Here is a 17278-nt window from a genome sequence, read left to right on the forward strand (position 1 = left end):
GTGCTCTGGTTTTTTCCCACACTCCAAAGACGTGCAGGTTTGTAGGTTAATTGGCTTTGGTGAAATCGCAAATCGTCCCATGTGTGTGTAGGACAGTGTTAGTGTACGGGGTTATCACTGATCCATGCGGACTCAGTAGGCCAGAGGAGCTGTTTACACACAAATGGCCTCATTCTGGTCCTATGACTTATGAACCACCCATGACGTCAAGACAAGGTTTGGCATTAACGCATGCCGGTAAAATTTGCACAGTAACAGTCCAAGACGTATCTGACACAATGGTTGTGACTGTTGGCCTCCCAATTATTTTCCTTCAATGTTCCGGCTGCAGTAAAGTGCTCCAGGCGTGGAAAACTTCAACACTTTCATTGCTGTTTCCCTTCTCTTGACTCATTCAATCCCTTCATGACTCAATGAGGACATGTCGGCGAACATAGATTTGGATAACCTTGCAGGCTTGATCTGATGAATGACAAGAGGCAGTCAGTCATTCGATCATGTGGCCGGCATTGGTCGTGTCCAGCCACAACATGGGCCTGGAAGCCGATTGATGGACACCGAGACTTGGACTGATGATCCAGCAATACAATGGTATTTATTTCACAAAATACTGGAGTAACTCAGCGGGTCAGGCAGCATCTCAGGAGAGAAGGAATGGGCGACGTTTCGGGTCGAGACCCTTCTTCAGTCTGAAGAGGGGTCTCGACCCGAAACGTCACGCATTCCTTCTCTCCTGAGATGCTGCCTGACCCGCTGAGTTACTCCAGCATTTTGTGTCTACCTTCGATTTTATCCAGCATCTGCAGTTGCCATAGCAATATTAACCTGAGTGCAGTGAGGTCAAATAGATTTATAAAAGAGGGAGCAACTTCCAATTTCATCATAAAAGCAAGGGAAAAGACTAGTCAGTTAGAGCTAATGTTAAAATGTGTAGGAAAAAAACTGCACATGCAGGATAAAATCGAAGGTAGACACAAAATGCTGGAGTAAATCAGCGCGTCAGGCAGCATCTTGGAAGAGAAGGAATGCCTGAGGTTTCGGGTTGAGACCAGTCTGAAGAAGGGCCTCGACCCGAAACGTCGCCCATTCCTTCTCTCCTGAGATGCTGCCTGACCCGCTGAGTTACTCCAGCATTTTGTGAATAAATACCTTCGATTAGTACCAGCATCTGCAGTTATTCTCTTACACATCCGGCAATGCAGATGCTCCCCGCTTTACGATGCCTCGACTTCCCGATATTTCAACTTTACCACGGTGCAAAGTTCATGCACATTCCTTACAAACCGTGTTTTGAATTTTGATCTTTTCCCGGGCTCGCAGACCTCCACCTCCGCCCCGTAATCTCCTCAGCCCGGCCACAGGATCGATATTTGCCCGCCTCCGCCGCCGCTGCAGCAGCGCCACTCAAACGGCCTCCTGGGCGCGTGCGCCACCGGTTAGCGAGGAGGCCTCTGCATTTTCGACTTACCATATCTGCGGTTTACGTTGGGTTTGTCGGAACGCAACCCCATCGAACGTTGAGGCACCTGTACCTTTAAAGGGGCGGCCTGCAGAGTGGCATAGCCATAGAGTTGCTGCACTACAGCGCCGGAGACCCGGGTTCCATCTTGACCACGGGTGCTGCCTGTGTGGAGTTTTGTACATTCTCCCCGTGACCGCACCTGGAGTACTGTGTGCAGTTGTACAGGGCCCTAGTGAGACCGCACCTGGAGTACTGTGTGCAGTTGTACAGGGCCCTAGTGAGACCGCACCTGGAGTACTGTGTGCAGTTGTACAGGGCCCTAGTGAGACCGCACCTGGAGTACTGTGTGCAGTTTTGGTCTCCAAATTTGAGGAAGGATATTCTTGCTATTGAGGGCGTGGTTTACTAGGTTAATTCCCGGAATGGCGGGACTGTCCGTAGGTTTACTAGGTTAATTCCCGGAATGGCGGGACTGTCATATGTTGAAAGACTGGAGCGACTAGGTTTGTATACACTGGAATTTAGAAGGATGAGAGGGAATCTTATCGAAACGTATAAGATTATTAAGGGGTTGGACACGTTAGAGGCAGGAAACATGTTCCCAATGTTGGGGGAGTCCAGAACAAGGGGCCACAGTTTAAGAATAAGGGTTAGGCCATTTAGAACGGAGATGAGGAAAAACATTTTCAGTCAGAGAGTTGTGAATCTGTGGAATTCTCTGCCTCAGAAGGCAGTGGAGGCCAATTCTCTGAATACATTCAAGAGAGAGCTAGATAGAGCTCTTAAGGATAGCGGAGTCAGGGGGTATGGGGAGAAGGCAGGAACGGGGTACTGATTGAGAATGATCAGCATGATCACATTGAATGGTGGTGCTGGCTCGAAGGGCCGAATGGCCTCCTCCTGCACCTATTGTCTATTGTGACCACGTGGGTTTTCTCTGGGTGCTCCAGTTTCCTCGCATGTCCCAAAGACATGCAGGTTTGTAGGCCAACTGGTTTCTGTAAATTGTCCCCAGTGCGTAGGATGGAACTAGTGTTCGTGGGATCGCTGGTCAGCGTGGACTCGGTTGGCCGAAGGGGCTGTTTCTACGCGGTATCACTAAACTAAAGTACACTAGGTGCAGACTCGCCCTGTACGTTTGTAACAATGCGGCGCTATTTCTTGCATTTGCTCCAATGTGTTCCATGCAGTGCAACACCGTCTCTCGACCTGCGATATTTTCTTCCAGGGTGTTGGTTGTCAAAGATTGCAGCAGGACCTTGATCGGTTGGGCAGGTGGGCTGAGGAATGGTTGGTGGGATTTAATACTGAGAAATGTGAGGGGTCCCTCTTTGGGCCGTCTAACAAGGGCAGGACGACACAAAATGCTGGAGTAACTCAGCGGGTCAGGCAGCATCTCTGGAGGGAAGGAAAGGGTGACGTTTCGGGTCGGGACCCTTCTTCAGGCTGATGTCAGGGGAGGGGGTGGGTTCTGCCCCCTCCCCTGACATACAATACAATACAATATATCTTTATTGTCATTGTACAGGGGTACAACAAGATTGGGAATGCGCCTCCCATACGATACAATAATTTAATTAGCTATTCAGTATTAATTTAAACAACCCAATGAAACAAATTGTAACAGTTTTAAAACAGAATAAAGTGCAAGTGGATCTGTGCCGGTTCACTGTGCGATGTGACCATCCGGCTCAGCAGGACCGGTTCATGGCAGCTATGGCCCTGGGGATGAAGCTGTTCCTGAGTCTGGAGGTGCGGGCGTAGAAGGCCTTGTATCGTCTGCCCGATGGTAGAAGTTCGAACAGTCTGTTGCAGGGGTGTGAAGAGTCTTTGTGGATGCTGGTGGCTTTTCTGAGGCATCGTGTGTTGTAGATGCCCTCCAAGGCTGGTAGCTGTGTTCCGATGGTCCTTTGAGCTCAATGGACTACCCGCTGAAGTGCTTTCCTCTCTGCCTCCGTGCAGCTGAGGTACCACACAGGGATGCCATGTGTTAGGATGCTCTCTATGGTGCAGCGGTAGAAGGTCGTCAGCAGCTGTTGGGGCAGACCAGACTTCTTCAGTGTTCTTAGGTAGAACAGTCGTTGCTGTGCCTTCTTGACCAGCACAGCAGTGTTATTGGACCATGTTAGGTCCTCCGAAATGTGAGTGCCCAGAAACTTGAAGCTGGACACTCTCTCCACACTGTCCCCGTTGATAAAGATCGGGGCGTATTCCCCGTTGTGTGACCTACGGAAGTTGATGATCAGCTCCTTGGTCTTGGTGGTATTTAGGGACAGGTTGTTATCGGAGCACCAGTCCGCCAGGTTCTGCACCTCCGCTCTGTATTTTGTTTCATCACCGTTGGTGATCAGCCCGATCACCGTTGTGTCGTCTGCAAACTTGACAATGGTGTTGGTGTCGAATGCAGGAGCACAGTCGTGTGTGAAGAAGGAGTAGAGCATGGGGCTCAGAACACAGCCCTGTGGTGTGCCGGTACTCAGGGTGATAGTGGAGGACAGGTGCAGGCCCAACCCGAAACGTCACCCATTCCTTCCCTCCAGAGATGCTGCCTGACCCGCTGAGTTACTCCAGCATTGTGTGTCTACCTTCGATTTAAACCAGCATCTGCAGTTCTTTCCTACTCCGGACAAGGGCAGGACCTACACAGGTGCTGTACAGCAGAGGGATCTCGGAGTGCAGCTACATCGTTCCTTGAAAGTGGCGTCACGTGGTAGATAGGGTGGTCAAAAAGGCTTTAGGCACATTGGCCTTCATCAGTCAGAGTATTGAGAATCGAGAACCGGAGGTTTAAGGTGAGGGGAGAAAGATTTAATAGGAGCACGTTTCACACAAAGGGTGGTGGGTCTATGGAAATGAGCTGCCAGAGGGGGTAGTTGAGGCTGGTACTATTGCACCGTTTAAGAAACATTTAGACAGGTACATGGATAGGTGGGACTAGTGTAGAGACATATTGTCTCTGTGTATGTTGATTAGTATGGGCAAGGTGGGCCAGTTTCCACGCTGTATGCCTCTATAACTCCATGAGCAGCACTCCTCTTATTCATTGCCACTTTGAGTACAAACTAGACCAAGTGGACCCGTTGGGCCCACACCTCTCCTACATTGGTGTAGCACCCTCTCCTCCCCTCTCCCTCCCTCCCCATTCCCCTCCCCCCTTCGCCTACCCCTTCCCCTCCCCCATTCCACTTCCCCTCGCCCCTTTCCCCTCCCCCCTTGCCTTCTCCCCTCCCCTTCCCCTCCCCCTTTCCCCTCCCTCCACCCTCTCCCTCCCTAGGAGATAGATTTAAACTTTAAAAAGTGAATAACAAAAAATATAACACCGATTTCAATGAAACTTCTTCCATTAGCACCAAAGGGACGACGGTGAGCAAGGTGGGCCTAGAATTGTCGCGCTATCGTGTACCGTTTTGGCTCTAGTTCAGGAACAAACAAACAAACAAACAAACGGGAGTTTTAGTATATACAATTGGCAAAGCATAAATAGCAGCCAGAAGAATCCGCCCACCTGCCATTTTGTCGGATCTCTGGCAACGGTGACTAAAAGGGTAAACTAATAACCACGCCACCCACTGCAGAGGCTGATGTCAAAGAAGATACATTTGCCTTTTTAATTCATGCTCTCAGATTCGGCACCTCATCCCGTCCACATCCCTGGTATTCACTGTGGATTCCACACAATGCTGCCTGGTGTGTGGAAGATTGCACACCATGGAAAAATGCCGGCTTTATTTCCCCATTAGAATGCGCAGAACGGAATAAAAACATTAATAAGTATTCAAATGAAGAAACAATGTGACTGCACAGACAGACAGACAGACAGACAGACAGACAGACAGACAGACAGACAGACAGACAGACAGACAGACAGAGAGACAGAGAGAGAGACAGAGAGAGACAGACAGATAGACAGACAGATAGACAGACAGACAGACAGACAGACAGACAGAGAGAGACAGAGAGACAGAGAGAGAGACAGAGAGAGAGACAGACAGATAGACAGACAGATAGACAGACAGATAGACAGACAGACAGACAGACAGACACAGACAGACAGACAGACAGACAGACACAGACAGACAGATAGATAGATAGATAGATAGATAGATAGATAGATAGATAGATAGATAGATAGATAGATAGATAGATAGATAGATAGATAGATAGATATGAATCTGTAAGTGGCGTATTGAACTCACTGAAGAAGGACTAAAATAAAGAGGAAACTGCCTTGGAAGCACGATCTGCCTCAATAGGAGTGCTTGAAATTTTGAGTCGAATACCTTTCATCGGAATTTGAACATGACAGAATAACTATATTTAAGACCGCACAGAGCTAAGGAGAAGGAAGATGTGCGTGGGGTGGATTGGAAGAGGAGAAAAGAAGTGAGATTCTGTGATTGGAGCTGACAAAGTAATTCAATTTTGTAAATTACCCCCACCCTCTCCAAAAAATAAAAACACAGTAAGCTTTGGCATGGTGCAGTTTGTGTCAGTTTCAGTTCAGTTTATTGTCACGTGTACCGAGGTACAGTGAAAAGCTTTTGTTGCGTGCTAACCAGTCAGCAGAAAGACAACACATGATTACCGAAACATCAACAGTGTACAGATACACGATACGGGAATAACATTTAGATTTTTTTTTCGATTTAGAGATACAGCGCGGAAACAGGCCCTTCGGCCCACCGAGTCCGCGCCACCCAGCGATCTCCGCACATTAACACTATCCTACACACACTAGGGACAATTTTTTTTAACATATTACCCAGTCAATTAACCTACATACCTGTACGTCTTTGGAGTGTGGGAGGAAACCGAAGATCTCGGAGAAAACCCACGCAGGTCACGGGGAGAACGTACAAACTCCGTACAGACGGCACCCGTAGTCAGGATCGAACCAGCGCCGGAGCGCTGCATTCGCTGTAAGACAGCAACTCTACCGCTGCGCCACTGTGCCGCAAGATAAAGCCAGCAATGTACGATCAAGGATAGTCCGAGGGTCTCCAATGAGGTAGATAGTAGTTCAGCACTGCTCTCTGGTTGTGGTGGGATGGTTCAGTTGCCTGATAACAGCCGGGAAGAAACTGTCCCTGAATCTGGAGGTGTGCGTTTCCACACTTCTGTACTTTCTGCTCGATGGGAGTGGGGAGAAGATGGAGTGGTCCTTCTCCCCTCTCCTTCAGGCAAGAGGTACAGAAATGTCTTCATAAGTTCTTGGAGCAGATTCGGACATTCAGTTCATCAAGTTTATTTTGCCATTCAATCATGGCTGATCTATCTTTCACTCTCAACCCCATTCTCCTGCCTTCTCCCCATAACCCCTGAAAACGCACACCTTCAGATTCAGGGACAGTTTCTTCCCAGTTGATCCATCAGGCAACTGAACCATCCTATCAACAATTCGTGAGTGGTCCTGAACTACTATCTACCTCATTGGAGACAATCGGACTTTACTAGCTTTATCTTGCACTAAACGTTATTCCCGTATCATGTATCTGTACACTGTGAATGGCTTAGTAATCATGTATTGTCTTTCCGTTGACTGATTAGCACGCAACGAAAGCTTTTCACTGTACCTCGGTACACGTGACTTTTTTTTTAGAGATACAGCGCAAAAACAGGCCCATCGGCCCACCGGGTCCGCGCCGCCCAACGATCCCCGCACACTAACACTACCCAACACTCACTAGGGACAATTTTTACATTTGCCCAGCCAATTAACCTACATACCTGTACGTCTTTGGAGTGTGGGAGGAAACCGAAGATCTCGGGGAAAACCCACGCAGGTCACGGGGAGAACGTACAAACTCCGTACAGACGGCACCCGTAGTCAGGATCGAACCTGAGTCTCCGGCGCTGCATTCGCTGTAAGGCGGCAACTCTACCGCTGTGCCAAACTAAACTGAGTTAAACAATATCTGTTTGCTTAAATGTGGAGCAAATGGCAGCATTAATATACAGAGCCGAGTGCATCTTGTTTCTACCGAAGGTATTTATTCATAAAATGCTGGAGTAACTCAGCAGGTCAGGCAGCATCTCGGGAGAGAAGGAATGGGTGACGTTTCGGGTCGAGACCCTTCTTCAGACTTGTTTCTACCGAAGATAGATACAAAATGCTGGAGTAACTCAGTGGGACAGGCAGCATCTCTGGATAGAAGGAATGGGTGACGTTTCGGGTCGAGACCCTTCCATCTTGTTTCTGTCATGTTTTCACAGTTTTAAAAATTCAGAAAGAATGTAAACATTACCAATTGTGTGACATGTTGTCTTTGCGCTGACTGGTTAGCACGCAACAAAAGCTTTTCACTGTATCTGGGTACACGTGACAACGAACTAAACTGAGAACAGATTGCTATTAACACTCCCACAAAATGATGGATGAATGACACACACCTCCAGATTTAGGGACAGTTTCTTCCCGGCTGTTATCAGGCAACTGAACCATCCTACCAGATTGATTCCTGGGATGGCAGGACTTTCATATGAAGAAAGACTGGATAGACTCGGCTTGTACTCGCTGGAATTTAGAAGATTGAGGGGGGATCTTATAGAAACGTACAAAATTCTTAAGGGGTTGGACAGGCTAGATGCAGGAAGATTGTTCCCGATGTTGGGGAAGTCCAGAACAAGGGGTCACAGTTTAAGGATAAGGCAGAAGTCTTTTAGGACCGAGATGAGAACGTTTTTTTTCACACAGAGAGCGGTGAATCTGTGGAATTCTCTGCCACAGAAGGTAGTTGAGGCCAGTTCATTGGCTATATTTAAGAGGGAGTTAGATGTGGCCCTTGTGGCTAAAGAGATCAGGGGGTATGGAGAGAAGGCAGGTACAGGATACTGAGTTGGATGATCAGCCGTGATCATATTGAATGGCGGTGCAGACTCAAAGGGCCGAATGGCCTACTCCTGCACCTATTTTCTATGAACCCATCGTAAACCGAAATTATCGTACGCTGAAAAAGCATATCGCTAGCCTGGGAAAGATCAAAATTCAAAGTACGGTTTCTACTGAATGTGTATTGTTTCTGCGCCATCGTTAAAGCCGAAATATCGTAAGTCGAAGCATCGTGCGTTGAGGAGCATCTGTGATTTCAATTTGCTTTTATGCTTAGTCTGTGGTGTTCGCCCAAGCTTTACTGAATGGTGGCAATTTCCCTTTCCCTTGCAGTTGACTTTGGTGTGAGTGCCCAACTGGACAGAACTGTGGGACGAAGGAACACATTCATCGGCACCCCATACTGGATGGCTCCTGAGGTGATAGCTTGCGATGAAAACCCCGACGCCACTTACGATTACAGGGTACGTACAAACGCTGAACGTGCACGAAGCAACATGCCTCATCTGTTCTCCCAGATGAGTCCCCCTCCCACAGCAATTTACCTTCATTTTAAACGTGCAAGATAACCAATCCTGGCCAACCCCTGTCACCCTGGTGAGACCACATCTGGAGTACTGTGTGCAGTTTTGCTCTTCATAATTTGAGGAAGGACCTCCTTGCCATTGAGGCAGTGCAGCGTAGGTTCACCAGGTTAATCCCCGGGATGGAGGGACTGTCATATGAGGAAAGACTGGAGCGACTAGGCTTGCAGTGAAGAAAGCCAATGGAATGTTGGCCTTCATAACAAGAGGAGTTGAGTATAGGAACGAAGAGGTCCTTCTGCAGTTGTACAGGGCCCTAGTGAGACCGCACCTGGAGTACTGTGTGCAGTTGTACAGGGCCCTAGTGAGACCGCACCTGGAGTACTGTGTGCAGTTGTACAGGGCCCTAGTGAGACCGCACCTGGAGTACTGTGTGCAGTTGTACAGGGCCCTAGTGAGACCGCACCTGGAGTACTGTGTGCAGTTTTGGTCTCCAAATTTCAGGAAGGATATTCTTGCTATTGAGGGCGTGCAGCGTAGGTTCACCAGGTTAATTCCCGGAATGACGGGACTGTCATATGAGGAAAGACTGGAGCGACTAGGCTTGTATTCACTGGAATTTAGAAGGATGAGAGGAGATCTTATCGAAACGTATAAGATTATTAAGGGGTTGGACACGTTAGAGGCAGGAAACATGTTCCCAATGTTGGGGGAGTCCAGAACAAGGGGCCACAGTTTAAGAATAAGGGGTAGGCCATTTAGAACAGAGATGAGGAAAAACTTTTTCAGTCAGAGAGTTGTGAATCTGTGGAATTCACTGCCTCAGAAGGCAGTGGAGGCCAATTCTCTGAATGCATTCAAGAAAGAGCTAGATAGAGCTCTTAAGGATAGCGGAGTCAGGGGGTATGGGGAGAAGGCAGGAACGGGGTACTGATTGAGAATGATCAGCCATGATCACATTGAATGGCGGTGCTGGCTCGAAGGGCCGAATGGCCTCCTCCTGCAACTATTGTCTATTGGAGCATTGCGTGCAGTTTTGGTCTACTAATTTGAAGAAGGACCTCCTTGCAATTGAGGCAGTGCAGCGTAGGTTCACCAGGTTAATCCCCGGGATGGAGGGACTGTCACATGCGGAAAGTTTGGAAAGACTGGGCTTGTATTCACTGGAGTTTAGAAGGATGAGAAGGAATCTTATAGAGACGTATAAAATTATGAAAGGACTGGACGAGCTAGATGGAGGAAACATGTTCCCAATGTTTCTGGGGGAGTCCAGAACCAGGGGCCACAATCGAAGAATAAAGGAGAGGCCATTTAAAACTGAGGTGAGAAAACACTTTTTCACCCAGAGAATGGTGAATTTGTGGAATTCTCAGCCACAGAAGGCAGTGGAGGCCAATTCACTGGATGAATTAAAAAGAGAGTTAGAGCTCTAAGGGCTAGTGTATATAATCTGTATATAAGTACAGACAGCTTTTAATTGAGGACAAACTTGTATTTTATATCCCTAACGTGATTATGAGTGATAATAGACAATAGACAATAGGTTTATGAGTAGGCCATTCGGCCCTTCGAGCCAGCACCGGCATTCAATGTGATCATGGCTGATCATTCTCAATCAGTACCCCGTTCCTGCCTTCTCCCCATACCCCCTGACTCCACTATCCTTAAGAGCTCTATCTAGCTCTCTCTTGAATGCATTCAGAGAATTGGCCTCCACTGCCTTCTGAGGCAGAGAATTCCACAGATTCACAACTCTCTGACTGAAAAGGTTTTTCCTCATCTCTGTTCTAAATGGCCTACCCCTTATTCTTAAACTGTGGCCCCTGGTTCTGGACTCCCCCAACATTGGGAACATGTTTCCTGCCTCTAACGTGTCCAACCCCTTAATAATCTTATACGTTCCGATAAGATCCCCTCTCATCCTTCTAAATTCCAGTGTATACAAGCCTAGTCGCTCCAGTCTTTCAACATACGACAGTCCCGCCATTCCGGGAATTAACCTGGTGAACCTACGCTGCACGCCCTCAATAGCAAGAATTGCTGTGCCCATGAGACTTGATAGGCCTCATTGAATCTCTGCGTCTGGTCAGGATCATTCCTGCATCACAAAAAATTATTTCTATAAATATATATTTTTCAGTCTTTGGCCACTTGACAAGATTGTGTTTTTATTTCCACAAATCATTGCTGCGTGTTCTTTGTGAACATAGCTGTGGGTGTGAGTGAACTCCAGGTTCCCAGGCAATCCGCCCACATTTGGGTTGTGCATTATGTGTTTATGCACAACTGTACAGCAGAGGAACAGGGCCTTTAGCCCAGCAAAGGCCGTGCCCAACACGACACCCCGTTAAACTAACCTCCTCTGCCTGCACGTGATCCATATCCTTCCATTGCTGCATACCCACGTGCCTATCTAAAAACCTTCTCTGTTATATGCACTGTCATTTAAATTTTTTTTTAAAATCAATTAAATAAATAAATAAACAACAAGAAAATAAAGACCTTCTCGATCATTACCACCCTTCACTGCCACCCCTGTCCTGGTAACACGGTCCAAGCACCCACCACCCTCTGCGTTAACAAAAACCAACCCCACACATCTCCTTTCTCCTATGCTTTATTACCTTCCAATAGACAATAGACAATAGGTGCAGGAGGAGGCCATTCGGCCCTTCGAGCCTGTACGCACCGCCATTCAATGTGATCATGGCTGATCATTCCCAATCAGTACCCCGTTCCTGCCTTCTCCCCATAACCCCCTGACTCCGCTATCCTGAAGAGCTCTATCTAGCTCTCTCTTGAATGCATTCAGAGAATTAGAAACAAAGAAACATCGAAAATAGGTGCAGGAGTAGGCTATTCGGCCCTTCGAGCCTGCACCGCCATTCAATATGATCATGGCTGATTATCCAGCTCAGTAACCTGTACCTGCCTTCTCTCCATACCCCCTGATCCCTTTAGCCACAATTTGTTTAGGACAATTGGCCTCCACTGCCTTCTGAGGCAGAGAATTCCACAGATTCACAACTCTCAGACTGAAAAAGTTTTTCCTCATCTCCGTTCTAAATGGCCTACCCCTTATTCTTAAACTGTGGCCCCTGGTTCTGGACTCCCCCAACATCACAGTCTGGACTCCTCCATCACAGTGAGGAATGTGGATTCCGCTGTGGTGGATGTTTATGTTAAATTTTATTTGATGTGGCTGTGTGTCTTGTTGCTTTTTACCTAGTAAGGCTGTGCGGTAACTCAAATTTCACTCTACCTTAATTGGTACATGTGACAAAAAATCAAATCTTGAATCTTGCCCTCTCATGTTGCCTCCCTCACTGTAAAGCTATGCCTTCTAGTCTTTAGATAGACTTAAAATGCTGGAGTAATTCAGCATCTAGGCAGCGCCTGTATAAATCTCCAACCCCCCCCCACTTAAATCCACAGATGCACAAAAGTAAACAGAGACCTGTGACGGATTTTTAGGAAATCCTGCCCAAAGAATTTCTAATTCCTCTTGGGTGGTCAGATTATCTACTTAACGAAAAATGTTTTCTTGTCAAATACCTTGCGTGACCTGTGCATACCTAAAACTCTTTGCAGACAATGAAGTGCTTTGTTTAACATGCAACCGCATTTTTCTACAAAAGAAATGCAATGGTGAAACAGCGAAAAAGATAATGAACAGAATATTTTTTGCTGTCATTGCAGGTGTGAGACACAATAGCCACTTAGTTTAGTCTGGAGTTACAGCGCAGAAACAGGCCCGCCGAGTCCATGCAGGTACAGCAGGCAGTGAAGAAAGCCAATGGAATGTTGGCCTTCATAACAAGAGGAGTTGAGTATAGGAGCAAAGAGGTCCTTCTGCAGTTGTACAGGGCCCTAGTGAGACCGTACCTGGAGTACTGTGTGCAGTTTTGGTCTCCAAATTTGAGGAAGGATATTCTTGCTATTGAGGGCGTGCAGCGTAGGTTTACTAGGTTAATTCCCAGAATGGCGGGACTGTCATATGTTGATAGACTGGAGCGACTAGGCTTGTACACACTGGAATTTAGAAGGATGAGAGGAGATCTTATCGAAACGTATAAGATTATTAAGGGGTTGGACACGTTAGAGGCAGGAAACATGTTCCCAATGTTGGGGGAGTCCAGAACAAGGGGCCACAGTTTAAGAATAAGGGGTAGGCCATTTAGAACTGAGATGAGGAAAAACTTTTGTGAATCTGTGGACTTCTCTGCCTCAGAAGGCAGTGGAGGCCAATTCTCTGAATGCATTCAAGAGAGGGCTAGATCGAGCTCTTAAGGATAACGGAGTCAGGGGGTATGGGGAGAAGGCAGGAACGGGGTACTGATTGAGAATGATCAGCCATGATCACATTGAATGGTGGTGCTGGCTCGAAGGGCCGAATGGCCTCCTCCTGCACCTATTGTCTATTGTCTAACCAACGATCCTCACACAGTAACACTAGCCTGCTCACACTAGGGACAATTTTACATTCTAATGTAACAAGCCAATTAACCTACAAACCTGTACATCTTTGGAGTGTGGGAGGAAACCGAAACCCACGCAGGTCACGGGGAGAACGTACAAACTCCGTACCGACAAGCAGCTGTAGTCGGGATGGAACCCGGTTGAGAAAGTGGTGCAGCTGGTAGATCAGCTGCCTCACTGCACCAGAGACCCGGGTTGGATCGTGGCCTCGGGGTGCGGAGTGTTGGACGTTCTTGTGACCACGTGAGTCACCCCACGTCGGGAGAGGGGGAACTAGAGCTCACCCGACTCTCAGTCTGGAAAAGGGTTTCCACCCGAAACGTCACCCATTCCCTTTCTGCAAAGATGCTGCTGTACCCAGGACAGAATCCCCCTCGTTCTCACCTTCCACCCCACCAGCCAGCGTATCCAACAAATCATCCTCCAACATTTCCGTCACCTACAACGGGACCCCACCACTGGCCACATCTTCCCATCCCCTCCCCTTTCTGCTTTCCGCAGAGACCGTTCCCTCCGTAACCCTGGTCCACTCGTCCCTTCCCACCCAAACCACCCCATCCCCGAGCACTTTCCCCTGCAACCGCAGGCGATGCAACACCTGTCCCTTTGCCTCCCCCCTCAACTCCATCCAAGGACCCAAACAGTCTTTCCAGGTGAGACAGAGGTTCACCTGCACCTCCTCCAACCTCATCTATTGCATCCGCTGCTCTAGATGTCAACTTATTTACATCGGCGAAACCAAACGCAGGCTCGGCGATCGCTTCGCTGAACACCTGCGCTCGGTCCGTGTTAACCAACCTGATCTCCCAGTGGCTGAGCACTTCAACTCCCACTCCCAGTCTGACCTTTCTGTCATGGGCCTCCTCCAGTGCCATAGTGAGGCCCACCGGAAATTGGAGGAACAGCACCTCATATTTCGCCTGGGCAGCTTGCAGCCCAGTGGTATGAACATCGACTTCTCCAACTTTAGATAGTTCCTCTGTCCCTCTCTTCCCCTCCTCCTTCCCAGATCTCCCTCTATCTTCCTGTCTCCACCTATATCCTTCCTTTGTCCCGCCCCCCTGACATCAGTCTGAAGAAGGGTCTCGACCCAAAACGTCACCCATTCCTTCTCTCCCGAGATGCTGCCTGACCTGCTGAGTTACTCCAGCATTTTGTGAATAAATACCTTCGATTTGTACCAGCATCTGCAGTTATTTTCTTATACTATATATATGCTGTACCCGCTGAGTCACTCGAGCATTTTGAGTCTAACCTGGAGAAGCAATGTTTTATTGATAGCATGAACAACTTTTTATTTGTCTTACCTGACGCTGTTCCTTTGATTTATTTGCAGAGCGACATTTGGTCTTTGGGAATCACCGCAATTGAAATGGCAGAAGGCGCTCCACGTGAGTGTTTTTTACTTTGGGGCTCTGAAGATGGCGCCCAGCCCAGGCCACTGTTCGTGTTCTAGCCACAGATGCAGATCTACAATCACAAATTACAATCGCCCCACGCTGCAAATGGCTCGATTGTAATCGTGTATTGTCTTTCTGGTTGGCACGCGACAAAAGCTTTTCACTGTACCTCGGTACACGTGACAATAAACTAACCTGAGAGTAGATTGCTATTAATGCTGCCCTCAAAATATTTCGGTCAGTGCTAGAAATTTTAAATAAAATCAGGAAATGATGGAAATGCTCTGCCGTTCAGTCAGCATCAGCTCTGTGCTCAGGTCATCGAAGGAATGATTGAATACTGTGTGGTCACATCTGACAAGTCACAGTGAAATTCTTTGCTTCAGCCTACGTATGCAAATAATCTCCATGTAAAGGGCGCTGACAAAGTTACAAAGTATCCCGCACCAGGTCCTCCATTGATCCCCTCCCCCCCCTCGCTCAAGGTCCACCTTTGTTACCCCCCCTCACTCAAGGTCCACCTTTGTTACCCCACACCGTGCTCAAGGTCCACCTTTATTCCCCCCCACGCCTCACTCAAGGTCCACCTTTATTCCCCCCTCGCTCAAGGTCCACCTTTGTTACCCCCCACCCCGTGCTCAAGGTCCACCTTTGTTACCCCCCCACGCCTCACTCAAGGTCCACCTTTGTGTGTCCCTCCCCCACCTCGCTCAAGGTCCATCTTTATTCCCCCCCACGCCTCACTCAAGGTCCACCTTTGTTACCCCCCCCACGCCGTGCTCAAGGTCCACCTTTGTTACCCCCCCCCCACGCCGTGCTCAAGGTCCACCTTTGTGTGTCCCTCCCCATCTCGCTTAAGGTCCACCTTTGTGTGTCCCTCCCCCCCCCCCGCTTAAGGTCCACCTTTGTTCCCCCCCCCATCTCGCTTAAGGTCCACCTTTGTGTGTGTCCCCCCCCACCTCGCTCAAGGTCCACCTTTATTCCCCGCCCCACCTCGCTCAAGGTCCACCTTTATTCCCCCCCCACCTCGCTCAAGGTCTACCTTTATTCCCCCCCCACCTCGCTCAAGGTCCACCTTTGTGTGTCCCCCCACCTCGCTCAAGGTCCACCTTTGTTACCCCCCATCGCTCAAGGTCCACCTTTGTTACCCCCCCTCGCTTAAGGTCCACCTTTGTACCCCACCCACCCCCCCCCCTCGCTCAAGGTCCACCTTTGTACCCCACCCCCCTCCCTTGCTCAAGGTCCACCTTTGTACCCCACCCCCCTCCCTTGCTCAAGGTCCACCTTTGTACCCCACCCCCCTCCCCTTGCTCAAGGTCCGCCTTTGTACCCCCCCCCCACCCCTTGCTCAAGGTCCACCTTTGTACCCCACCCCCCTCCCCTTGCTCAAGGTCCGCCTTTGTAACCCCCCCCCACCCCTTGCTCGAGGTCCACCTTTGTCCCCCCCCCCCTCGCTTGCTCAAGGTCCGCCTTTGTTCCCCCCCACCCCTTGCTCAAGGTCCGCCTTTTGTTTTCCCCCCTCACTCAAGGTCGACCTTCGTTCCCCCCCCCTCGCTCAAGGTCCACCTTTGTTCCCCCCCCCTCACTCAAGGTCCACCTTTGTCCCCCCCCCTCACTCAAGGTCCACCTTTGTCCGTCCCCCCCTCACTCAAGGTCCACCTTTGTCCCCCCCCCCCTCACTCAAGGTCCACCTTTGTCCCCCCCCCTCACTCAAGGTCCACCTTTGTCCGTCCCCCCCTCACTCAAGGTCCACCTTTGTCCGTCCCCCCCTCACTCATGGTCCACCTTTGTCCCCCCCCCCCTCACTCAAGGTCCACCTTTGTGTCCACCCCCCCCCCCCTCACTCAAGGTCCACCTTTGTCCGTCCCCCCCTCATTCAAGGTCCACCTTTGTCCCCCCCCCCCTCACTCAAGGTCCACCTTTGTCCCGTCCCCCCCTCACTCATGGTCCACCTTTGTCCCGTCCCCCCCTCACTCATGGTCCACCTTTGTCCGTCCCCCCCCCCCCCCTCACTCAAGGTCCACCTTTGTTCTCCCCTCACGGCGGTCCTCCTTAGTTCTTCCCCCTCCCTCCCAGCCGTTCTCCCACGCCGGGTCCTCCTCTGTTCTTACCCCCACCCCTGGCACGGGGGTCCCGACACACCGGGCCCACTGTACTCGTCCCCACCACACCCCTCACAGTAGTCCCCCCACAGTTGCCTTCAACTATTAACTGTGCTTCAGATACCAACTGGGCCAATGAAGTGTTTCCAGTAATTTCTGCTTTTATATTTATCTGTGACTTCTTTTCACTGTACCTCAGTACACAGTGACGATAAGCTAAATCAGAACTAAACCTAAACAACTTGGCCACCTTTTGTTAATGCTTCTTATCAATAGTCAATAGTCAATTTATTACTGTAATTACTGAATCAATCCTAAGAATAATCCTCGTGATCTGTTTTCATTACTGAGTTTGAGACTTGCTGTAAGAATCAAACTAAAGAAGATCTAGGTGGCCTTTTTAATAATACAACATATTATCCTCCCAACATTTCCGTCACCTACAACGGGACCCCATTACTGGCCACATCTTCCCATCTCCA

The 17278-nt window shown here is 49.1% G+C and overlaps 1 protein-coding gene across 1 annotated transcript in view; it reads left to right on the plus strand.

The window, feature by feature from the left end:
* The window catches only part of LOC144609331 (mitogen-activated protein kinase kinase kinase kinase 4-like), a 193425-nt gene that overhangs the window by 153575 nt on the left and 22572 nt on the right, over positions 1-17278 (plus strand). Inside the window, exons 7-8 of the mRNA XM_078427755.1 lie at positions 8625-8755; positions 14631-14685. Of these exons, the coding sequence (XP_078283881.1) occupies positions 8625-8755; positions 14631-14685 (186 nt within the window). The remainder of the gene's footprint in view (positions 1-8624; positions 8756-14630; positions 14686-17278) is intronic.

This window comes from Rhinoraja longicauda, chromosome 34 (genome assembly GCF_053455715.1).
Source record: "Rhinoraja longicauda isolate Sanriku21f chromosome 34, sRhiLon1.1, whole genome shotgun sequence".
NCBI classification, from domain to species: Eukaryota; Metazoa; Chordata; class Chondrichthyes; order Rajiformes; family Arhynchobatidae; genus Rhinoraja; species Rhinoraja longicauda.